At 45.5% G+C, this 26621-nt stretch overlaps 1 protein-coding gene across 4 annotated transcripts in view; it reads right to left on the minus strand.

Moving 5' to 3' along the window:
- Nucleotides 1-22605, minus strand: part of MTA1 (metastasis associated 1) — a 75204-nt gene extending 52599 nt beyond the window's left edge. For 2 of the 4 annotated variants that reach the window (XM_071435706.1, XM_071435705.1), the window contains exons 1-3: nt 22290-22598; nt 7608-7675; nt 5165-5258 (exon numbers count right to left, since the gene is read on the minus strand). In XM_071435706.1, coding sequence (XP_071291807.1) covers nt 5165-5258; nt 7608-7675; nt 22290-22317 — 190 coding nt within the window. In that variant the 5' untranslated portion in view covers nt 22318-22598. Of the gene's footprint in view, nt 1-5164; nt 5259-7607; nt 7676-22289 lie in introns of all 4 variants that reach the window. The other 2 variants (XM_071435707.1, XM_071435708.1) reach the window with 2 other exon arrangements.
- Nucleotides 22606-26621: the final 4016 nt, after the last annotated feature.

A 26621-nucleotide genomic window follows, 5' to 3' on the forward strand; every position in this document is an offset into this window, starting at 1 on the left:
AAGGATGCACAAAGGAAAAGGGAATTCATGCCTGTACTTACAGCAGCTTTTGGACATGACAGTAGTGCACTGTATAATGCAGGGAAAATACTACAAGGAGCAACCTAAAATAGTTTGTATCTTCAGTATATTTGATAGCCTACAGCTTTTAGAAATTACATTTTTCTAAAAAGTATGTCAACCCCTTTGTGGCAATGAAATCTACAGACAAAAGGAAAGCACCCAGCACAACCAAACTAATCCCAGGGACTGCATCCCTGCAGGTAGGCTTGCCTTCCAAGCAGTATTTTATTTATGTGTCTTGCTTTTGTAATAAAACACAGAAGGTGGAGAGCACACATGTTCTTATGGCAGCTCTGCTATGAACAGCCTCTCAAAACCAAAAAGCACAATACATTTCTTTTCAAAAACAGACAGACATTTCTACAGGTAACAAACATTTCCCTCACACACAGCAGTAAAACTGTCATAGCACCCCCAGACAGAGGCAGGAACATTCCAAGAAATAACAAACAAACACATCCATATGAACATTGTCCCTCCTTTTTCACAGCCATGATTTAACCCTGAAAAAAATAGACCTGATCAATGTACTGGGAACCAAGGGATGGAGGAGAGAATGACTGGAACCAGGACAGGAACCTCTCCCTCACTGAGGTCAGGCAAAAGCTGCTGGACAAAAAGCACCCAGCAGCACCCCACCCCCAGTAACAAAAAGCACCCAGTGGCACCTCACCCCCACTAACACCTCACCCAGACAGCTCAGGCTGAGTCAGACCATGAAGCACAACAGGGGCTGTCCCAGCCCCAGCTCCAGGACAAGTCTGACATATCTGCATTTCACCTTCCCACAGCTCACCCACTCACACTAACTGGAGCAAACACCACCATCAAGAATGGTGGCATCCGAGAAAAAACCTTTAAAAAAATAGAAACACATTTATAAAATATCCAAGAAACCTTTTCAGAAAGATTTGCCTGCATTCTTTACAGTACTGTGGAATAAGTGGTATGGGAATACAGGAGGTGCAGTACATTGGGACTTCAGTGCTCTCTTAAAGCCTTACTTCAAATTAATCTTTCTGCTTGATAGATGTGCCTGTGCAGATTTGAAACTAAACATTTAATCTTAATACAAACAGTAATATATCAGCTATGCAGCAGTAGCCAGTGGAATGCTGCAAGAAGTGTATTAGATTAAGTATTATTTGATATTTAATGGCAGAATCATTAATAGCACATTAACAAAGCTTGAAGATGACTTATATTAGGAACAAGAGATAGGCAGATTAGGCACAAACAGCAATACTTGTGTGAAAGCTAACATATATGGGGAAAATAATTACAAAGAGTAAACTTTGAATTGGCAGGAGAAACCCAAGAGGCAGTAATTGTAATTTAAAATGACTGGGTGTGTGAGATGTGAAATTAAACATCAATATTTGCTAGACACGAGAAAGAATAGCAATTTGCTATAGATCAGATTGGGCTCTCCAGAGCATCAAAAGCAGAAAGCAGCAGCCCTTTCTCTGTATTTTGGGTGTCATACAAATAACTACATGACAGAATTCAGAAATGCACGAAGGTAAACAAGACACAGAAATCAGGTTTAGAGAGCAGACAAGGTTTACCAGCTTGGGAAACAGTCTGCAGTAACAAAAAAATTAGTTAGCATAGTTATAACCAGCAAAAAAATGTAAAGAATAAAGAAAAAGAGTGGGGCCAAATCATTGGGAAACACAGTAAAACCAGTGGTACTGATCTGCACAATAGCTCCTTCAGCAGCAAAGGAAGCTGCAACTCTGGCTGCTTTAACAGCTTAACTAAGGACCTTGGAGGAACATTCTAGAAACGCTGCATTTGAATAAATTAAAATACAACACCAGGTTCCTTCTTCCAGGTTCAGTTTCAAATGGCTTGTATGAAGCTATAGCCTTAATCCTTTTTTCTCTACAAAAAACCAGATATTGACTCATAGCTGTAGAAAGCATGGAGAAAGTTTTAACAGGCAGGAATCCTTACAGCTCGACACTTGAGAAGGAGTTTGCCACATAATCAGTGTGGATCCCCTGCCACAAAGCTCTGGTGGTCATCTCTTGCAGCCATGGCCACTGTGTCAGGTAGCAAAGAGACACTATTTTGGACACCTGTATCTTCCCTCACTGCACCACTCCCAAAGAGAGAAGACACAGTTCCCTCCTCTCAGCAACAATTGAGTCAAGGTGTCATTAGTGGATATATGATTTGGACTCCTCTTAAATCTGCATGTGTGGGGCTGGGAGAATATAGAGAAGGAGAATAAAATGGAAGAAATAAAAAGAGCTATTTCATGAAGCTTTGTCCAACTTCATTTAGATTGGTGTTATTTAAAATGTAAAAAAAAATTCTCAATAAATTCCCTACCTGTTTAGGCACAGAGGTATCATGCAAACATCTATTTTCAGAAGCTTTGGTACTTCCAAAACCAAGCTGCCCTGTGTGCCAGAGCACCTGCTGAACACCAACCATAAATCTGCCAATCCAGACAGTGCTATGTCAGTTCCCCAACCACTACCAACTGGTCAGTCATGGCTGCAAATATTGAAATAATTATGAAAAACTGTGTAAGACAATAAATAAAGAAAATACGTAGTGACAGCATCCAACAAAGGTTGAGGAGTGAAGTATCTTTCCCATTTCTCTTCCATCAAGTCCTGTCTGCAATCTTGTTTTCTAAGTCTCTCAGCAAGAACTAAAATCAGTGTCTTACTGGTGAAGCAAGTTCATTTCAGAAACAGTTGGAGAAACTCCCTAGAATAATCTGTGAGGTGATTAAAGAGGCTTATGAATAAAAAGCACTAACAATGCATGGAAGACATCATAAGGCTGAAAGATTTATAGGACAGCCCAGACAAGCTTTACATCATATGATAAAAATAGTAAGATCACAGATTAAATCCAAGAATCAGGTTACATACATCAGGTACCAATTTATAGTCACTAACTACAAAATAAGGCTCTTCCAACACATTTCTCTGTATACAGACTTATGAGAATAGACAACATTTCAGACTTGCCTGTTTCAGATGGATCACCCAAGCTAAAGTGACTTTTTTTTTTTTTTAAACTTCAAAACATTGATTTCACAATTACATCTTTTTCTTTCCTTTACTGGAAGAATAAAAAAATAACAAAATATCCATACAATTTTTCCATTCATGCCCTGGCTGTATTTCCCCACCGCTTAGCTCTCTCACTGCACTGATCTCAACAGTAGGTCTAAAATAAAGGCATCTTAAACAGAAGACTGTGTGAATCCAGAAATGTCTGCAGTCAGAAAGCTCCATTAATCAGCTGAACAAAGGCAGTTAAAAGATCAGCGATGCAGACACGTACATCTACTGCAAATGCATCAAAATGAGGCAACAGGAGACTTTATGGAAATGAACTCAAAGTCAGTGACAGTGTGCAATATCTGTACTAGAATCCTAACATCTATAAAATTTAATTTCATTATATCATGCAGGATGCTGATTTTTTTTTCAGAGTAAAGAACTAATGGCTGTCCAAAAAGCTTAATTTTGCTCTCTCTTCTCCCTTCTTATGAAGAACGGAAACCACAGAGCAGCAGATCTATCTAAATAAATGGAAGTCATTCAGTAGCAATTTTATTCTGCACTAGAAAGAAAGATACTGGAGAAAATGCTAGTTACTAATGAAATTTACTCTAAGAGGCAGACTCAGTTGTCTCTGGTTGCTCTATTAATATGATTTTGCTATAGAAGAATTTTCCCATCTTTCAAACAACACATATGAACAATGAATTATTTGTTTGCATTAAAAAAAAACCACTTAGATTTCTTATCACAAAGAGAAATCAGCATTTGCAGGTTCAAAGAACATTTATGTGGGTTCAAATTATTTTTCATTTTCGGTCTCAGCTCTGTGTTTCTGTGAACCCTTCCCACCTGCTTCCTTTACTGAACCTAGTGAAGTGAGACACAGATGAAGGAATCAATAGCCACGTTGTTTATGGTGAAGCTCCTATTGAGCTCCTCAGATAAAATGAATACTGCTGCACTGAAGAGATCTCAAAAAAGCTTTGCCTGCCATCACAATTCTGTGACACAGCAGACTCTCCCTCAACACCACGACCTCTTTCCAAGGTATGGCTGCAATGGAGGGATTATTTGGACAGACTACAACATAAAATACTCAAATTTATCAGTAGTTTTGCTGCATCTTTTCCCCAATGACATTAAAGCAGTGAGAACACAGCAAGGCATTATATTCCTTGCTAAAACTGAGTACCTGATTGAATCAATCCCCAGATCACTCTATTGATACACACACCAAGAAGCACATTAAAAGACAGTGATGCTTGCCAGCTAAATCACAGTTCTGACATGCCCATATCTGATTGCTTCCCTCTCATTTATAGATGTGCCCTGAATTACAAGGATTCATAAGGCTGTCCATGCTTTTTGCTAAATTTTAAGCAATCTGAACAGCTACCCCTCACACAGTTCGCTGTTTACAAGAGAAAAACATTTTAGTTACTCCACTTGCTTCCCAACAAAAGGGCTTTAATTCAAAATAGTGATAGGAGAGTCTCAGATTTGCTGTTTTCAAAGTCTATTTACTGAGCATGTTCAGACAAAAGCTGTGTCACTGCAATAAATATTATTAATATTGAAATTCAAAGAGAAATCCTGTTAGTCAGGTTTCAAGCTGGCCATGTTTCAAGTTGCTTTCCCATAATCAGTCTACCTGATTCCCTCATATAATGTTTGAGGGGTTTTTTAATATACAAACCAAACCAAGCAATTAGTGAGAAGTTATACTAACAGGGAGAATACATTCTCTCATCCCAGAAATTAAAAAATTCATTTCTGTGGAGCAAATAAGATGTCTTTACTCAGCCCTAACTGAAACCTTCTGTCTTGTCCCCACCAAAATCCAACCATACACAAACGAGGTATTAAAAGGTTTAAGGAAAGGGGAAAACAAAACAAAACAAATAAAAAAGAGAGTCAGGTAGAAAGACAGAAAAGTCAGCCAAACAAGTAATGCAAATTGCTAAAGATGACTACAGAAAAAAATACATTTAAGATACTGGTACTTGAAATATCAAGTCGGACAATTCTGTGCAGAAGCAATGTCATTTGAACACAAAGTAGCTTACTTGCATGTTTGTCTGCCAGTACAATGAGCGTGCTGGAGATGTCTCTCCTCCTGTAGAAACACACCACCTTTGCTTCCACGTTTCCATTGGCAGTCTGAAACAGGGAACACAAGAAAAAACTGATCCCTGACCAGGAACTTGATAAATTATCGGGAATTTTGCACAAGAGCTACACAGAGTCTGCTTTTAGCACCTCCAGCTGCACACATTACCTCACACACAAACTCCTGCATGATCCAGTCCAGGGTAGGGCAATTCCAGGCAGTTTGGCTCTGCCCTGGTAATGGTTCCTGAGGAATCACCACTTTTTAAGTTACAGATGTTTCAAGCAGAGAAAACCACGCTTACCTGCCATTGCAACCTATTAACAAGTCACTTTGCTACTTTTGAGGTGATGCCTATATTAAATAGCACTCAAATGAATCTTTAAAAACCTAATAAAAAAACCTGTGAAAAATAACAGAATTCAGATCTAGGCTGTTCTCCAAACTCTACAGGGCAGTAGAAAGGCAAGAAAGAACGCAGCCATTGTTACTTTTGCAAAAGAAATGACATGAGATTCTCTGACAGCACTGGTGAGCTAAATAATGACCAACACACCAAAAAGTCATTACAGAAGGAGAACCAAAGAAGCTGCACCAGACAATAAACTCTTTTTGTATGCTGTCACTGAAATAAAGTCAGAATTTTTGAAAGATTATTTACTTAAAACTCTTAAAATGAGATAGGTGATCAAATGTAAGATGGCACCTGTCAAACAGTGCAAATGGCTTTTTACAAACTCTAGGGGAAATAAACCTACTGGTTTGTAACAGCCTCAGCCAATTTACTATCTCTAAAATCAAATCATGCAAAAGTAACTCAAGAGTTGAATCCTACAACTGAAGACTCTTTGAAAACCATAATGAAGGCACAGTTCCCAAAGCAGAAGATACAAATTCCCTGCTAGGGAAGTCTCCAAAAAAGGGTAGTAAACCAGCAATGTGTCCACAAGGAAACAAAAATTTATGCACATGCTCATTCCTAAGATGGGAATGAACGAAAAATTTCAACTTTTCTAATACCAGTTTTCCTAACAGAAAAAAAAAAAAAAAAACCAACAAAACAGAGACATCACATACGTGCAAGGATATTTCCCTTAAAGACCAGAAGTTTTCATTAATTTCTCACAATTTCTACCTTCTTCTGGTAAATATAATTCAGAACTTTTAAATTTTGAGAAACTAAAATATAAAGGCAAGAACCATCTTGTTCAAACACAGACAGCTTTCATGTAAATTGATCTGGTTTATTTAATTGCCAAAATTTCATTTACACTCAGTTAAAAATAAACAAGCTAGGATTCATTTCAACCTGAAACATCCATTTTTAAAGTGTATGTCAGAGAAATCACAGCTCAAGCAAGAGTTGCACCAAGATGGGGGATCCAGGTTGAAAGTTCATCTTTTTTTAAAGGTGAGGGGAAGAATGAAACTGAAGAGCAAGAGGGGAAAGCACTTTCCAGGAAAGTGATAACAAACCTGCACCCTGTAATGCACTGGAATACAGACAGTGATACCTCTTGGATAGGGATCCACTGGGAACATTTTAAGAATTCACTCATGTTTCTTTAAGGCAAATGAGACTTATTTTTCAGTAAAAGACCTCCATGGGGTGACCAAGGATGTCCTAGCACTCAGATTTTTATTGGTTATGAAATTGATACATTTTCTCTTCCAAATAACTGTTTGAGAATTACATGCTTTCCCATGACTGGTGGCTGAAGAAGAATACCTGATACCAGTCAGGTATCAGGCATTGCAAATACCAACCAAATTTGCAAATCCAAACCAGCAATGTGACATTCCTTCTGTAAGGGCTGCCCTACAGTTGGTGTTAAACCTGAACATATGGTGTATTTAGGATACAGCCACTGGCTTGAGAACCCTCTTCCCCTCTCAGCCAAGTCAAACTTCAGCTGCCTTCCCACACAGAAACCATCGTGCTTCCCTGATCAATCCATGGAAAGGGAATTTGGCAGATGAAGTTCACTGGCCCAGAAGGACAATCAGCAAAGACAAAGTCTGAGCAAGCAGATCACAGATGCAAACCTTTCTCCTGAGCAAGAGTCTCCCACAGGAAAAAACCAAATTAAAGCTCTCCATAGGCAAACTCTTGTATGTTCTTCATATCCAGTGATCCTGGCATGGAAGTGAAGAACTGCAGAAACCTGCCCTAAAGGTGGGCATCATCACCTTGAGAATGACATGCCACTGATACTCAGTTCTTTCATACCAAAGGAGAACAAAAGGTCTTAAAGCATTCCAGAAAATTATCAGAGAACAAATGTATTTTTAAGCTTCTAATTACCACAGAACTGCTAAAGAATTGTTTTGATTTTAATCAATTCAAGCAGATCATAAATTCAATTAACTTCAAAGACTTGATGGAAAAAAATGTTTACCTTATTGAGCTCTTCTATTCTTCGTATCAAATAGGGGTTACTTGAAGAATTTTCGAAGTAGACATAATCTGACAAAAAGAAAAAAAGACTTTTTAAAATATGAACTGCTAAAAATCAAATCAAAACCTTTATAAGCCTGGAGAGCAAAGCATGTGATCTTCCTCCTCTCTCTGATCAGATTATTTCCACTTAGACCACACTGTTGTCTTTACTTGCTTCCTGTTCTTATCAAAATCCAGCCACTTTTCACCAGCAATATGTGATCTCTCTCTTCCCCTCCAGTTTACAAGCATGGCTCATTTACTTAGAACACAGATAGTTTCTCTCTCTCATCTTTTACACTTATGTGATCCTAGAATGCCCTCAACAAATTTCCATATCGCTGCCCAGACTTATCAGCAATATCTGTATTTTGAGTGGGTTAAACATCTAAAGTTATAGGAAAAAAACCAAGTTCTTACCAAAGGTAGTGCCTTAAAAAAAAACAAACCAAACAAACAAAAAAAAACCCCACCCACAAAAAAACCCCCACAAAAACAAAAAACCCCACCAAAAAACAAAACACCACAGAAACATGCATGAGTGCCATATAAATTATTTGGTATTAGGGAACTCCAAGCTTCAGCACTCTCTAGGAAAACAGATGCTCATGAGTTCTGAATGAACTGGCCTGTCTCTCCCAGAAGCCCTAAGCCTGAACCGAGACAAAGAGGGACTGAATCCACCTCCCGCTGACAAGGTGCTGACCTTGCACACAGATCTGACAATTCCTTCCAGGACTATCTAAGACGATTTCCCTCCAGACTTCCCAGCTCATTTGTGTTTGGAGGAAAACACCCGTAGCCCCCGGGCACACCTCAGGTGATCTTTTGCAATGCCTGCATTAGCATGATGCTCCAGGATGAGCTGGTGTTCAGCAGTGTTCAAACAGGGACATATCCTGAGGGTTACTCTCAATCCCCCTGAAATCCTTGTAAAAGGGCTGTGCAAAGCACAGATACTGCCCCCTCCTCCCCAGCCCAGAGGGAGGAAGACATCCCCCAAAGGTCTCTGCTCCTGGAAAAACTGCACCAGAAGAGTTAAGGGGACCTTTTTATCTCTGGGCTGACCAGAGAGACCTCAGGGCATTTATCCATCAGAGCCCTTCCACCTGCCCCGTGTAACACCACTCGAGCTGCAGACACACCTTTTTTCAGACTGCTGCTCACAGCCCGTTATCCATAGGTCTCCCTGGATTTACAGACCCACCTACTTGCTGCATGGACACCAGAGCACAGCACTGACCACCAGGCAAAGGACCCCAAGGAAGCTGCTCTTGCAAAAAAGAGCAAAAATCCCAAGTGCCCTCCTGCCCCTTCAGCGGGGCTGGCTGCCTTAGGAGCGATTCACTAACCAGGAATCCCAGGGGTTACAATCCCAAGAGCAACAATTCTTAACAAACCTATTTTCCAAGCTCTTGTCTTGCCAAAAAGTGTGTTGTTGTCAAGTCACCTTGATAGTGAAGTGCCAGCCTGGTCTTGGTGGGAGTGACAAGTGAAGAGTTTCAATGGTTATGCTCAGCACGACTCTTGGGTTACCGAGCCACAGAGTGTAACCAGGGCTAAGAAGCACTGAAATAGCACACTCAATTTTTGATATTTTTGAGCATTCTGTGCTCCAGGCCTCTCATCAGCCATCTTAACACACACCAAAACTTTACTCCCAGCTGCAAGAGTCAGTTCCTTTTAAATATCACATCCCTGCAGCCTTTAAACTGGTGGAAGGTCTCAAGTGAGGAACAGAATTTGGACATCTGGCTTGTAGAAAACTTTGTGGGCTGGTATCAGAAATGGTTAAAACAACCAAGTAAGTAGATCCTAAATTTCAATTCCTAAACACTGGTTCTGTGCAGCACATCAAACAGGAAACAACAGGCTCAACATTACTATGACCAACTGTACCAGAAGTTACAAAACCAAACAGATATTTGGCAGCTTCAACAATAACAACTGCTGACTGAAATAAAAATGGTAGGCATTAAGCAATTTACTGATCAGGAGAGTAAAGAGAAATTATTTCTCCTACAGCTGAACCACCCACAACCTACAAGGGCACTGCAGCAGAGGATGTTGAAGCCTCAAGGTGCCTCTCCAAGCTCACTGGCCACTTCTCACTGGAAGGCTTCAACAAGTGAAGAAAGCATGAGCTCTTTCCCTCCAACCCTCCAATAATTCTTAAGACAACCAGCTACTTCCCACTTCAGGTACTTTGACTGAGGCAGATGCAAAAAATATTACTTTTGTAAGCACCGTGCCTGAAAATTATAAATTAAAACTAAAAATGTCAATTTATGTCTTGAAAATATAACCTTGACTTTAATCCCATGGGTTTCAGGTGGCTGTTACAAATGCTCCTAGTTGACATAATTTTTAATCAGCTTTTTGGTGTGCACGTACACACATATATTTTCAGAGACACATTTTATACCTCAAGTGAACATTAACTTCATTTTTTACGTAACTACAGTTTATTGATTGTAAAATCTGGCATGGATTTAAAGAAAGCTTATCACAGATGAATGGTTTACCAAAGAACAGCTGACAGTGGTATCCAACAGTACTGAATAATAAACCCCCCTTCACTGTCTTGGTCAGCAGCAGGAGCATCCCCAGACCCACAGTGTGTGAGCAACAACTGCAACCCAAGCTCACAGGAAGGAACCACCACGTTCTGCACGCTGCTGGCACAAAGGCAGAACCAAACCTGGCCCTCAGGATGCTCCAAGAGCTGACACATGACAGTGCACAGCTGCATTCCTGGGCCACTGCTGATGACTTCACCATGCCAAATCCACAGTCCAGTATATCTCATCATCTCATCCATGTTTTAGACTAATTCCACAACTATGCTAAGCATTTCACCAGTATCCATGCAACTAATGGAGACCTATTTCCCATTGCTCAAATTACCTGGAAAAGGGGTTCTTCCTCTCTGCAAGTAATGCAGAGCACACTGCAAACCACCTAACGCAAAATAATATGTATCAGAGGAAAGTGTCTGCATTTTTCATAAAGATTTGAAGTAGCAGAACTAAAATTAAAATGCTATCTTGCACAGAGAATGGTCTGAATTCCTTTTCCACAGGTACAACATGGAAATTTTAAGTTCAACAAACCACTCTCCAAACTGATGCTTGGGCTGGTGAGAACAGTTCTGAAACTCCACAAGCATCCAAGCCCAAGAAGACTGGTTTCCTGCACAGGAGGTTTAAAGGAAGCACACCACTACACTCCAAAACACTGCCTTTCTCCTTGAGTAGCTCTTCCACTTCACCTCCAGCTTCCCCCCATGCCATGGAAGTGCCCCCATTCTCATACTGCCTACCCAACTAATATGATTCCCAGTTTGCTTTCAGGGCAGTGCCTACAGTTGCAGATGCCTATGCACACGCAAACACACACAATAAAGAGAAACCTTCCACAGACTCCCAACAATCCAGCTGTCAATGGGAGATATCGTGTATGTGCATAGCTGCCAGGGGTCCTTACCCTGGGCTGAAAGGGGGATGGGGAAGGAGACAAAATTATAAGGAGATAACAATAACAATAAGGAGACAACAGGGAGATACACATCTCAACTCCTACTAAGAACAGGATGGAAGAGTTCACTAAAACTAAATATAAGGTCTAGGGACAGAAAGGTAGAGCCTGATAGCAAACAAAACAAGTCAGGCCCTTCAAACACAACGACTAGCCTTGCTGATTTATTGGCTTTCCTACTTACAAAATTGAAGAAAAGGACTAGTCTAAAACTGTTCTGCATCCCACAAGCATGACATGCCACCTAACCACCATAAAAAGGACATGAAGGCAATCCCTCACCACCCAGCCTGAAGACAGTTTCAACCCCATACCTTCACAACAGCTGTTGGCTTCAGCTCACCATCCCCAAATTAATCAGCCGTGCATCCATACCACGGCCATAATTAATGGCATCATTCATGCATGCTACAGTTATCTGTGATCAGGCTACAACAATCACTGAGGAGTGTGGAAATACCAAAAGGCAGTAAGGACCATCACACAGATCATCACCCTCTGACAAACTCTAAATGTAGCTCTTCGCCTTGCCTGTGCTGTTATAGAGCAGAAGCACCCACATACAGAAATCTATGCAAAAAAGGGCTTTATATCCCATTATACTTTTTCTGAATATGCACAACATAACTTGCCAGAAAGCAATGCTGTGTTACACAGGTAATGACTGAACTGCTAGAACACACAGACACAAGCGCAGCAGCTAAAACTAGAATGACAGCCTACAGAGCACAGAAGATGAAAATTTTCCATGAAGGCAGTAAGATAACAGTTCTCTATTCACAATTAACATAACAGAATTTCTTTTTGCTCTCATATGCTTCTAAGACATTATTGCAAGAGAGTTTCTTCCTCTGTCTACATGTTCAGCTGTTGCTTATGTTTACATCAGTCCATGGAAAAGAAAATCAGGAATGGGTACAGCAAATAACACACTCTGTCTAGAGGTCATATATTTATAAGATTAGACATGTCTGAGCTACCTAATAACCTTATGGGCTTTTAGGTGATCAAGTTGCAAAAATGCCCAAAAGTATTTTTATCCTTCCCAAGGCACACTTGCCTTTCAAGCTACAAGTGCTTTCTGAGGACTGACCTGGCTGAGTATTCCCTACCTCACCCCCCAGAAGTCTTACACAGTGAGTACTGCACCAGCCTAGAGATGTGCCCAGGGTATCAGGGAGGCTGGAGCCCTCCTCTTCCCACACTCACTGCCACTGCTGGGTACAATCTGCAATTCCAGACACGAGATAAAGAAGCAACTTCACAGTTGTAACTATTTCCCCTCCCCAACCCACAAAGCTGCTGCCCTGAATTAGAGATGAGCATCAAGAGAGTGCATAAACTTCTGATGACCTGCTTATTTTATGACTTCTTTTACAGGAAATATGTGGCTCCTCATACTCTGGGCTCTCCAGCTTTGGGCCAGTTTCCTTCATTAAGTTCCAGTGTTCAAATTATTCACCAGCTTTGTCCCTAAACTGTCAATCATTTTACATTCTGGATAATACAGTCCCTCTTGGTATGAAAGAGGAGGTTGGAGAGGCAACCCTACAAGTCCTGCAATCTCACCTGGCAGAGCCCAAGTCCTACTGCTTCTGGCTCTTCAAAAAGCAGCAACACCCCCAGCAGCAGTCACCCAATGAAATGTTTAGTTACAGAGCAGAGTTTCAATAGAGAAAGCCTCACCAGCACAGTATTTTCATTAGCAGAAAGGAAAAACTGAAACAGTTCTTTCTATTGCAAAAGGAACTATGGGGTCTAATACATCTGGCACTACACACAAACCAGGTATTTACAAATTAATGTCTTTCACAGATCAACAAAGCTATTAAAGATATACTGTCAGCACGGGCTCAATTTGTATTTACAGGACAGCAGTATCTGGGGCTACTGTATGCACTGGATGCATCAAGCTGAGGATGAGGCAGCACATGCTATGGGAAACACCAGCACTACCACCCAACTCCTTAAAAGAGATGTGTAAATACCTGTAGCCAGCTAGCCAGGAGCATGGCAAAAGCAAACATTCCCCCTCCACACAGTTCACAGCAAACCATCACTAAATTTAGCAAGGGTAAGTTGAAGTACCCCAGTTAAATCAAGCCAGCTTTGCTCTGTTTCTTGAGCAAGGATTATCTACACATGCACAAGGTAAACAAAATGTTCATGTTATATTTTCTTCCAAATGTGCAGAATGAGAAAGGGACAGCCAATGTTACTTGGCTGTTCTGAAATGTAACCTATGGATCACTTTTTCTGACAGGCCTCCAAAAGGCCAGGTTCAATATTACCCAAAACATAAGTCAAAGGAAAAGCAATTCATGGCAAGATCCATGTAACAGGACAACAGATTATGCACAGGCCTATAAAAAAAGTTGATACAGTTGTTTATCATGCCAGGTCTTATAGCAAGAGTTATTGCAACAACAAAAAACCTTCACCAAAACACCAAACTCTGAAGGACCTGTAATAGCTATAAACAAAACCTAAAGTACCTTCCATACAGAAATCTGTTCAAGGTAAGACATAACCTATATTTTTGAAGTCAGAAGAAAAATAAACCAAAGTTAATGACACGCAACTTGCTTGGACAAACTATTGATTGCTTGATCCATTTTAAACTCTAAAACATTATGATATTTGGAATTTTCCAGATGTCTTCTGCTCTTTGTTTTTTATCATGTCAACGGAGGGGGTAAGAAAAATTCCTGTCCAGCCATCTAGTATCATTTTTTTGCCTGATTCTTAGTGAAACAAGGTTTATGCAACTCCATTATTCATGCATTAGTTCTTCCCTATTAACTCCTGAACCCTTTGTTCAGACATTTCACAAATGGACAGAAGTCTCAAAGATAATTAAGTTCTGATCATTGTTCCCTATATAAAAGACATAGACACAAAAACTACAAGTGAGAAAGGTAAGACAGAGATATTAAATGGCTCCTGTTTCAGAAACAATTAATAGACTGGGTTTTAAAGCAAATCACTGGAGATTCCACAGTGTTTGGAGGAATTATCAGAAGCCCTTGCTTTCTGATGCACCTCTCAACTCCCCTATTGTCAGTGCTGCTCAAGGCAGGTCCTGGGCTCAATTAACTCCTAACCTGATTCACAATGGCCAGGTGTGCTCCCAAATATTTCCCCTCTCTGCCAGGGAAGGAGGCAGGTATTCTGCCTCACAGCAACCACCTAGGGACAGAAGATCTCAGCTCTGCATGAGGCCCAAAGCTCATACAGGTGGTACCTTTCCCAGTAAAAGTGTATAATTCCCAAGTAAGGGGAACAGAAGAAAGGGAAGAACCACCTCATGGAAGAAAACCCACAACTTCTGGATTGTCAATATCCTTATTTCTGTTCCTCACAGCACTGTTGGCTGTTTTCACTTACAGACATCTATGGAAAAAAACCAAAGGACAGGAGTGTGCTGGTGCTTTTGACAAAGAGATTATGGGTGCCAGCTGTACTTCATGGGTCAGTCATAGGTAAGAACTGTGCCATACTAGAGTAACTGCTACTAGGGATGCCACCCCAAAGGAGACAAAAAGTCTGTACAAAAAGACTAGAAAAGAAACTGCAAGAATCCTAGAAATAAAATTAAGCCTCCAAAGCACTACCCTGAGGACAAAGAAGCAATTTTACTGTTAGAAATCAATTATATGGCAGTTCAAGAAAACCAATTTCAATTAATCCACTGCCAATATTCCAGCTATAACGAAGGCACATTTGCATGTGGCACTGACACTTCAGGTTCACTGAGTCAACTCCCTCCAGCTTCCTCCAGGACAAACCTATGCTAAACATTCCTAGAGAACAACTTCTTTTATTCTGTGCTTTACAGGAGACATGGAAGCACAATTTGAAGGCCTCTGGACACAAAGCCTCTTCTGCCACTTCAGTTCCCAAGAATGTAGCCATACAAACATTTTCTGCAGCAGCAAAGTTGTGAGCCTATGTAATTTCAGCTGCATCCAGTGCCATTCTTTCTGCGTCAATACCATGGAAATAGTTCAGGCTTAAAAAAAGAAAAACCTTTCCCCAAAGGCATGTTGTAAGGAAGGGCCAGGATGGTCTAATTTACAGAAGAGTCACTTGAGCAGACAGAGAAACTAGTGAGAGTTCCTTAAATCATGGGGGAGTATTTGGAGGGGGTAGGGGGAATGGAAGAGGAGTATCCTCAAGCTACACCCTAACAAAAATCACCATCTGTAGCAGCCAAGAAAACAGCCTGTTCCGTTGTAATTGTCATTGCTAAGGACAGATAAGAAAAGCATTCTTTTCCAAAAGATATTTAGGCAGCAAAGAAGATGACAAGAAACTAGCATTGTGTTCCCTGCAAGAATCTGGAGAGTTGCAAAACAAGAACTTCTGTAGTACTCAAGACACCAAGTTTAGCATCACCTCGAGAAAAAAACAAACTAAAAAAAGTTGTGTTTCTTGTTCGGTTTGCTTGCTTCTTTAAAGGCAACACTGAACTTCAGTTTGTCAACGTGAAGTAACTGCTTAGGCCATGGTATGACAATATATTAAGTCCAAAGGTAGGGCTTTCAGTGCCAGATCAGAAACATCACGGCTTCACAATGCAAAACACGGACAAAGTGTAAACTCCTGCCAGCGTTTCTGCAGATGTTTCTTCAAACAAGAGTGCCAGTGAAGCTGATTCATCCTCCACCCTCTCATACCACCCCCTCAAATTGTGACAGCCTCTCCCTGGATGGCAGGAGGCCTGCACATGGTAAACACAGTTAGGCACTCACATGGGTCAAAAAACTGTCTCCAACCAAACCAACCCCTGCCCAGCTCCACCGCACAGCCTGGCAAAGGAAGGAGAGAACAGCTACAACTGCTTCAATGGACACCCTACCAAAAGAAACATCCACTCAAGAAACTGTCTCACTTGGCTGGTTCAAATTTGCTCAGATGTTGACAACTTAACTCTGTAAGGACAAGCCCTGTGCTAAATCAGGAATCATCTGTTCACACCACACTAACTTTATGCTTGGTCAAGTGTCATCTGTCCTCCTACATCTTGCATGAAAGCGTAAAGTCCCCAAATTAATCAGAGCACATTGTGTGCAATTGAACAGAAATGTTACCATGGGCCACATCTGACACATGATCTGGCAATGCACAGAACCAGAGCCACAGAAGCCCAGGCACCATGAAGACTCAACAGCTCGCAAGCAACACACGTGTAAAGGACTGGAGAAGCCCAAGTCTTTCCTCCACTTGCAAACTCACTTTAAAGCCACCAACTAACTTCTTTGCTTTGCTTCACTGATCAATGCCAAGTAAAAATTTCACAAATGCTTCTCCTTCCTAAAGGTGGTCCAGCCAAAGAGCTGGAAGAGAAGAACATGTGAATAGCTTCTTTGAGGCTGGGCTACAGCCCAAAAGCTTGACCAGTACTTTGCAGAACCTTCCAGATTTGATTTTACAAATAAAGAGGGGACATTCCAGACCTTCAAGGACACTCTGAAGCAGGGCCTCTTTGTATACTGGATTTATGGTGGCAAGCTCCAAAGACCCAGAACCATAGTATCTTACAGGAGCACCTCTCCCAACAGCTCCCGTTACCCAAACCTCATGGGAAACTAAGGCAAAGCAGCTGCAGGGCTTGCTCCCTTACCTGCTTGGGGATTAGAAAAAAAAATGTGCTTGGAAAGCAACAAGATAGTGTGTAAAAAACACCTTACTTGGTGCAGAAGTAACACGGATTTCACAGGTTACTTTTTGCCACCAGATGCCCAGAACTACCAGAAGCCAGTCTCCAACAGTTCATACCTTTGTTTTCAAGCAACCCCAAACTGCTCAGGAGTGGTTTATAAATCAAAGTAAAAACAGTAACAGCAAGCATCTCATTCTCTGCTCATCCTACTGGGGAGACTAGGCACTCCATGTCCTTACAGAAATCAGGACGATTAAACAGGAAAAGTTGCTTGAAAAAAACTGGATGCAAGTGAAAGGAACATTTTGACATTCACCAAATCCAACTAGTTAAACAAAACAAGTTTTAAAAGTCCTTTTTCCACACTTTTTAATCAAGTGTCTTTTCTTCACCATCACTGAAAGGCAAAACACCAAGGAACAAAACAGGCACTGCCAAGGAGTGCCCAGCCACTCCCCAGACCTCCAGCGGGGCCCCCGGCCCAGCCCTCCCAGAATGCTGCCCTGGCACAGCCTCCCACCCACCAGCCCAGGAACAGGCTCAACTCACCCACAGAGCAGAAACAAACTTAGTCCTGTCACTCCATTGTGCCAGCTGCAAATGGCTTGCAGCTTTTACAAATCCAGAGCTGTCACAGCTCTAGCCCCCAACACACCGAAGCTGGCTGACAGCACTCTCCCCCATGCAGCATTTCCCAATAAAAGACTAACCAATGCTGAAGCAGTCTGATATGAGGAGAGGAGAAAGGGCAGGGAAGGAAAGGGAGACTGCAAAACATGTGAGATAAACTTGTGTAACTAGAAACAATGAAAGGAAAAGATGAAGAAACCCACTGCCTAACTATTGCTGAAAGGTGATAAGCTAGAAGCTGTCCTAAATTTATTAGGGCAAATGACTGCAGAAGCCTATTAGTAATTTTCAAGAATAAACTCTCATTTTTATTTTTCCAGGTTATTTAATGCCTCTCTCCTAAACCCATTCCCAGGTTACCTGCAAAGTTAGAAAACAAAAACCCAGCAAGCACAACCAAAACAAGGATATTGCACAGGAAGCCCTCCTGTCACCCAAAACACATAAATACTGACAGCAAACCAAGGGGACAGGAGAAGGTTTACAAGTGATCCTGCAGTTAAATGATCTGAATTGGCTCCAGATTCGGACTCCAGCAACATGTTCTATGCAAGCTTCCTTAACAGCCCTCAGTTCTTTACCAGGAAAGCTCAAACAATTATTATTGACATTATTGTGATGTCAAGAGGACTGATGCACCATCCCTGTGCTCAGAGCTCTCTGGCAGCACTAAGGAAGCCAAGAGCTGTAGGCTGGATGCCAAGGGGGAGTAGGGAATGGGATGGGGGCAGGTCAAACCACAGTCCCCAGCCACGCATCCACAGCACCCTGTGGTAGCAGGGAGATGATGTCATATTGCCATTCTTAAAAACTGTGGGGACTACACTGATAAAAGAAAGATGTGTGACTGCAGCACAGACAGGCAGACACACCACCAGCTATAAAGTAGTAGCCAGTAAATTCTGGAGCTTAAGCCTCCAGCACACTGGAATAAAGCTGCTGTGAACCTTGGGTGCCCACATCAGGCACTGTGGGTCATCACTTCCCTCACTTCAAGGGTATTAGATGCAGCAAGTACCTCTATGCTTAACTGACTTGTGATCAGATCTCCCAATGCCATTTAAACATACCTTAAAAGTACCACAGACTGAAAAAAGTGCTAATTTTGTAGCTAAGCATGCCCCCAAACAAGAGGGTAACCCATAAAAGTCAAAAACACATAAAAGACTCCATCTGAAAGTATTAACTGACATTTATCTCAGCAAAAGAGTTGTCTTTAGTAGTTTTTCCTCCATCCTTCCTATCTGTTCTTTCCCCATCCCCTTGTTCACTGCCCTCCCACTGAGCCCATTCAGCTGTTCACACAGTCCCACAGTGAACCAGATTGGGTAGCTGATGCAAGATTAAAAATAATCCAGGAAAAAACAAAAAGTGAGGAGGAGGGAGGTGGAAAAAATTAAGTTGCTCAAATCAGTGCAAGATGAAAACGCAAAAAATCATTGTTTCACTGCATCAAGGGAAGGCCATAGGGTCATAAACCTGCAGTGGGGCTCAGTCAACAGCCAGCACTAAAGGAGTACTTGTCACACCAGAGTTAAACTCTCCTGGAGAAGGTGGAGACAGAATACCTGCTGGAAAGTCTCTTGATACCAAGATGACCTGTTCCCTTCCAGGCAGCTGACACAGCACTCTCCTGAAAGCAGAGCCTGGCACTAGCTAGAACAATGAACATGTCTCTCCCACATGCATTTTTTCATCAGAGGCCCCAAATTCCAGCTCAGAGGTCCCAAGCTTCTCCGATCTGGTGTTTATCCAACATTCCCATCCGGTCTGTGATCGTGCAGGCTGCCAGTCCTCTCCATGAAGAGGCAAACCAGCCCACCATGACTCCTTCCAAGTGAAAGCAGTCCACTTTCTTTGTGCTGCCATTTGTTTCATGGCTGTACAGCAGCTGTTAAGAAAATCTTCACTTCTGCTATACCAGAGGCAGGCAATTCCAGAGTTTCCTACAGACCAACAACTAAGATCCCCCATTTCATTTTGGAATTTGATACTCTGGCATTCTTCCCCACACATTTCCAAAGTTTTACATCCCCCCTGAACTATGCTAGCTTGTGACAGTCCCATTTGTATTGGAAACCAACTCTCTTCCCATCAGAAACCTACCAGGAGAAACTTGGCAGGATCCAGCAGAGCCAGCTGCTCTCTCCGAACAACTGGATGCCACCAGCCAACTTACCCAGAGAGCCTGACAACCATTCCAGGGGCAGCTCCTAAGCCCCCCAGCACGGTCACTCTGCTTCTCACACAAAGGGGAAGACTCCAGCCCCCACAGCACAGGCTGCTCAGCTCCTCTACCCAAGAACACACTAAGAGAACAACACACTTCATGTCCATCTGGTGTCAACCCACCACCGGCTTCTGGAAACAACAATTCATGGTGCTTCATGCCCAGGCCTAAAGCAGTGACCATCCTTTCTGAGTGAACAGAGACTTCCAGGAGCAGTATTGATCTGTAGTGAGCAAGCTGCTTTTGGCAGCTGTTAGGTCTGGAGTTCATGCAGCACATCCGGTAGTCACAAGTGTAATAAGAGATTATCTGCTGAGTGTTTGTCTTCCAGTGGGAAGTGTATGAAATGACTGTGCACAAATCCCATCCCAGATTTAATCCTGCCCTGGAGTTCACACAGAACTTCAGTGCACAAAACCATTAGTGGGAGATAGGAGCACCAGAGGTCAGAAACAATTCGATAACACACACTCCTGGGCTCAGGCTGAACAGAGCTCTCACACAGAAACAGCTGCATCCATCCATATGTTGATCTTGGTGATACATCAAATCAAGATTTCATCCATATGGACCATAACAGAGCACTGCAACCCTGGCTATCAGCCAGCTGCCTTGCCCTCTGCCCAGAAAAGCTATGGAGCAAATCCTGGGCAACATTTCCAAGTGCAGGAAGGACAAAAAGGTAACTGAGACCAGCCGAAATGGATATTTCAAGGGCAAATCCCACCTGACCAACATGACTCCCCCATCTGGGATGAAGTTGGCTGAGGGGAGAGCAGGGGGTGGTTGGACACCTTGACTCATGTCAAAGGCCCTGTTAAGCCTCCCACAGCATCCTTCAAACAAAAATGCTTGAAAAACTGGATGATAAAGGTAGGGGGAAAACTAACATCAGGTTTAAAGGATCACAACCAGCAGTTGCAACCTCCACTGGGCTGCTGGTTACTATGGCATCCCTCAAGGATCAGCCAGCCCTGCTTAGAAACAGGGATAGGGTGAGGGATAATGGGAAGGGGGACCCCAGCTGGAACAAGAGAAAATCCATCTAGGCACATGGAAACAAATATTTTCTATAAGCACGGTCGAGCACTGGATAGGGCCCAAAGTAAGGGTGGCATCACCATTCTTAGAGCCTGGGATGGATTCAGCCCTGAGCACTCGGATCTACCAGGAGATTTTCTAGCAGGAGGTCAATATAGAGACCTCCAGAGGTGTTTTCCCACCTTCTATGGGATCCACAGTACAGATTTAGCCATACAAAATGCTAAGAGATGACACTCCCCACAAGACTTGGCCATTCAATGCTGAACAAAAATTTCCAGGAAACTATTCCCTTTACAAGTCACACCAGGGTGAATTTCCACAACTCATCTTGCCTATCATCCTACTCTCAGCACCCCCAAACCAACATAATGCTACAGGCACACTATCAGCTTGGGCAACCCAAGACACAAAGCTGGGACAGCCAAGAGTCAGCTCTTATACCTCTGTGAAACCAGGTGCAACCAGAAAAAAAGTACAAACACGACAAAAGCAGCTGCATTTTTCAAAAAGTAAGGGTAGGCCAGAAGAGCAGAAAGAACAGAAAGTAGTTGTTGATGGAGAGCAGCCAGACAGGATGGCTTGGCCATCTTCGCTATATTTTTTCTCTTGTTTACTTTACTTTGGTTTTGCAGAACTCCACAAGAAACAGGACATTTTGAAAAGGAGGGAACTCCACAAAAACATATTCCTGTACAGCCTCTAGTCTTGGGGAGAAGGAAGCTCCAAAGAACAGCTTTTATGAAGGAAAATGGCTGAGCACAAATTCATGCCAGACCACCCTCAGTTTATGTTCCATAAAACACGGTCCCAAACCCCGTTGCCTCTCCTTTCTCTTCACGTGAGCCAAAACAAAGGACAATCAGACAGGAGCACAACCCTGAACAGAAGACTAATGAGAAAGCACACAACAAAACAGCAAGAGTGGAAGGGGAGGCCAAGATCTGCAGGACGTGCCTCACAGCAGCCCCCTGGTCCACCAGCAGCCTCTGCCCATCTTTGTGCTCCTTATCGCAGCAACTCCTCCTGGGTCCCCACCCCGAGAACCTCGCATGACCCCCCATGGGAGCAGCCGCTCCGCGCCGGGCCCATCCCGGGGCCCGGCCCCATGGCTGCTGTGCTCCAGCCCCGCTCACCCATCCCACCCTGCCCCAGTCCCGCATCTGCCCCAGCCGCCGAGCGCCCACCGCCTCGAGCCTCGCACGCTTGGTTCTCCCCGCACCCTCGTGCTCCGTGCGGCCCCACGCGGCTGCCCCCCCTCGCCTCGGCCATCCCGCTGCGCCCCCCGCCCCGGCTCCCCCAGCCCCGGGCACGGCGCCCCAGCTCGCCCCGCGCCGGGTCCCCCAGCCCTCACCCCGCGTAACCCCACGGCGGGCGGGCCTCCCTCCCCTGGGCAGCCCCCAGGCCCCTGCCCCGCGCCCGCCGCCCCCTCCCGGGCCGCCCCGGCCCCCGCCCCGGGCCTGCCCCGCCGGGCCCCGAGCGCCGGCCGCGCGCGGGAAGCAGCGCGGGGCGGGCGGCGCCGCCGCGGCCGCTCTTACCTCCGACCCGGTACATGTTGGCGGCCATGCCCGCGACCGGGCCGGGAGCGGGGCGCGGGCCGCTCCCGCCGCCGCCGCCTCCAGGTGCCGGATCCGCTGGAAAATGGAGGCTGGAGCGGGCGGCGGGGGAGGGGAGCGGGGGAATTAAAGGGGCCGCGCCGGCGGACGGGGAGGGAGCGAGGCGGAGGGCGGGGCGGCGGCCCGGACCCGGCGGTGGCGGCGGCGGCGGGGGCGACGGGAGGGAGGGAAGGAGGGAAGGAAGGAGGGAGGGAAGGAAGGAAGGAAGGAAGGAGAGAGGGAGGGGAACGAGCCAGAGCCGCCCGCCCGCGGCGTGTGAGGGCGGCGCTCCGGCCTGCGAGGGGAGGGACGGGACGGGAGCGAGCGGCACGGCCTCCACACACAGCCTGTCCTTGCACACGCACGCGGCCTGTCCTCACAGACACACCAACCGCCTGTGCACACCTGTGGCACACACACACTGACCGCCTGTGCACACCACAGTGACACATACACACTGACCGCCTGTGCACACCTGTGGCACACACACACACACTCACTGACGGCCTGTGCACACCTGTGGCACACACACACTGACCGCCTGTGCACACCGTAGTGACACATACACACTGCCTGTGCACACCTGTGGCACACACACACTGACCACTTGTGCACGCCTGTAACACACACACACACTGACCAGCTATCCTCACACACATACACAGACTGCCTGTGCACACCACAGTGACACACACACACACAGAGTGACTGCCTGTGCGCGCCACAGTGACACACACACAGACTGACCGCCTGTGCACACCTGTGGCACAAACACACACTCACTGACCGCCTGTGCACACCACTGTGACACACACACACACTGACCGCCTGTGCACACCTGTGGCACACACACACACACTGACAGCCTATGCACACGTGTGGCACACACACACAGACTGACCTCCTGTGCACACCATAGTGACACATGCACACTGACCGCCTGTGCACAACTGTGGCGCACACACACACAGTGACCACCTGTGCACACCTGTGGCACACACACACACTGATAGCCTGTGCACACGTGTGACACACACAGACTGACTGCCTGTGCACACCTGTGGCACACACACACACACTCACTGACCACCTGTGCACACCACTATGACACACACACACACTGACCTCCTGTGCACACCATAGTGACACACACACATACACTGACCGCCTGTGCACAACTGTGGCACGCACAAACACGCTGACCGCTTGTGCACACCACAGTGAAACACACACACACACACACACACACACACACACACTAACCGCCTGTGCACACCTGTAGCACACACACACAGAAAGACCGCCTGTGCACACCTGTGGCACACACACACACACCGACCGCCTGTGCACACCTGTGGCACACACTGACTGCCTGTACACACACATGACACCCCTACCCTCACATAACCCTCCTCACACAGCTCTCTGGGCCACACAGAGGCTCTGCTCTCCTCATGCACCTGCCCTGATGTGGCATGGGCAGCCCTACACACACTGGGGAGGCTGTCCTCAGGTACAGACTGACACACACACACACACACAGTGGAGACTGTCCTCAGGCACACACTGACACACTGACACACACACAGTGGAGACTGTCCTCGGGCACACACTGACACACACACACACACAGTGGAGACTGTCCTCAGGCACACACTGACACACACACACACAGTGGAGACTGTCCTCAGGCACACACTGACACACACACACACAGTGGAGACTGTCCTCGGGCACACACTGACACACACACACACAGTGGAGACTGTCCTCAGGTACAGACTGACACACTGACACACACAGTGGAGACTGTCCTCAGGCACACACTGACACACACACAGACAGTGGAGACTGTCCTCAGGCACCGACTGACACACACACAGTGGAGACTGTCCTCAGGCACACACTGACACACACACAGTGGAGACTGTCCTCAGGTACAGACTGACACACACACACACACAGTGGAGACTGTCCTCAGGCACACACTGACACACACACACACAGTGGAGACTGTCCTCAGGCACCGACTGACACACACACACACACAGGGGAGACTGTCCTCAGGCACACACTGACACACACACACACAGTGGAGACTGTCCTCGGGCACACACTGACACACACACCCACAGTGGAGACTGTCCTCAGGCACACACTGACACACACACCCACAGTGGAGACTGTCCTCAGGCACACACTGACACACACACACACAGTGGAGACTGTCCTTAGGTACACACTGACACACACACCACCTGTGCTCACACGTGTGTGCCTGTACTCACAGTCTGTCTCATTCACTGGTATTCACACACAGCCTCCATCATGTACAGGCACCACTGGTATTTTTGGACAGCCCTCACACTGCCTTGTTCACACACACACACACACACACACACACACACACAAAGAATCTTCCTCACACACACCCAGCTGCCACAGGCCATGCACAGCCAGGGCAGGAACAGGAACAGCAGGTCCCTGCACGGACACAGCCTTCCTGGTGCACACCCCTCCTGCTCACACCTACACCCGCGTGCTTCCCACACACATCCCTCCTGCCCTACACACCCCTCCTGCTCACACTCCCCACTCCTGCACTGTCCCACTTGGGTCCTCTCTGTGCTTGTGTCCCCCACTGCCACGCTGGGGCTTTCCCCCCTCCTCAGGGGTCAGCCTGAGAGGTGAAATGATGCCTTTAGCTTTCCCTTGCCCACTGACCTGTGGGTGTCACTGGTCCTGGCACACCAGGGCTGCACTGCACAGGTGCACAGGTACCTCCCTTCTTCAGTCCTGCACAGCTCCTGTCCAGGTGTCTCCTCAGCAGCCCTGCAGTGGTTATACAGTTGTTGATCAGCTGTCAGCTCCAGATCATTCTGTAAAACTTGCACATTGCCACTGCCACTTCCTCTCCTACAGGAACTGGCTGATGCCAAAACACACCCCAAGAAACCACCATTCTGTGTACATAACACCTTTACAGCAGGTCCCGCAGCAGGAGCTGACAAAGTGCAGCAGTGAAGGCGACAGACCATCCCCCCAAGGACTTCTCCATACACGTGGCCAAGGGTAGATGGTGAAGCTCAGTGAAAAGCTGCCCCTCTGATGGCCAGTAGAAGCAGACCTGGAGCACTGCTCCCCTGTCAGGCAAGGCAGGATGACTACCCTTGGCTCCAGCACAGAGCTCAAGGGTCACCTGGTGTTACCCAAACCAGGTGACACCCCAGGACCTCTCCACACAGTCACACAGATGAGGATGGCCAAAAAATATCTGTCATGAAACTCTTTGCTGGAGTATGTGATCAATAGTGCAAACAGTCATACCCTTTACTGGATATGGGCTAGGCAGAGCTGCTGCCTGCACTCTAAACACACTTCTCACAAAGTACTGATACACCTACATAAGACTGCCCAAAATACATATATTTTTCAGAAAGAACAGGGCTTAAAATTTGCTTTGTGTGTTAGGAAAACAACCCTAATCACCAAATTTCTGACAGTCCTCAGATCCCAGGAGGGCACAGGGCTCTGCTTTTATGTTCCCACTGTGCACGAGGAGCACGGCTGAGTGAGGAAAACACTTCTGGGGGTGAAAATCGGTCAGCCAAAAAAGGTCAGTGCGCCGGGGAGCAGGGCTGTGCTGTTTCCTCCTTCCCGAGGCACCGGGGGAGCGCGTGCCGGCACAGGCGCCGGGCACACCGCAGGACACGAGGGCTGGCCCCCCAGGCTGCTGCTGCAGCCGCTCTGCCGAGCTCAAAATAATCCAGCAGGACACAGAAAAATTATCCAGAACAAATATTTACAAATCGCATCCCAGCACTCTCGGTAGCTGCACATGGAGAAGCGGACAGTCACACGGCGTTGATTACTTTTTCCAAACGCAAAATCGTGTTTTAAACTATAGCGAGAAAAACGTGTTGGATCTTCCCTGCTGTTCCTCTTCCAGGTTAAGCAACAGCTGTGGTCGGGGCCAGGGTGTTGTGCAGTTGGAGGGAGGCGAGCTGGAGCTGCCACACTCAGCCTGGGAAGGAGCAAGCTCCTGCAATGCCCCATCTTCCACCACCAAACCCCGCTCCCACGGGTGCCACCGACTCCCACCGTGCAAACCCAGACCTCCCAGAAGGCTTTTGGTGCATCCTGGCAGGGCAGAACTTGCATTTGACACCTCTCCCATGGTAGTGAAGGTCTGAGCACAAGGTGTGAGAAAGGCCCAGACCTGCAAAAGAAAGATGCCAGTGCTTTGAGAGCCTAGGTTGCCTGGCAGAAATTCAT

The sequence above is a fragment of the Agelaius tricolor genome, unplaced genomic scaffold (genome assembly GCF_023055355.1).
Source record: "Agelaius tricolor isolate 1412-34295 unplaced genomic scaffold, bAgeTri1.0.p SCAF_11, whole genome shotgun sequence".
NCBI lineage: Eukaryota > Metazoa > Chordata > Aves > Passeriformes > Icteridae > Agelaius > Agelaius tricolor.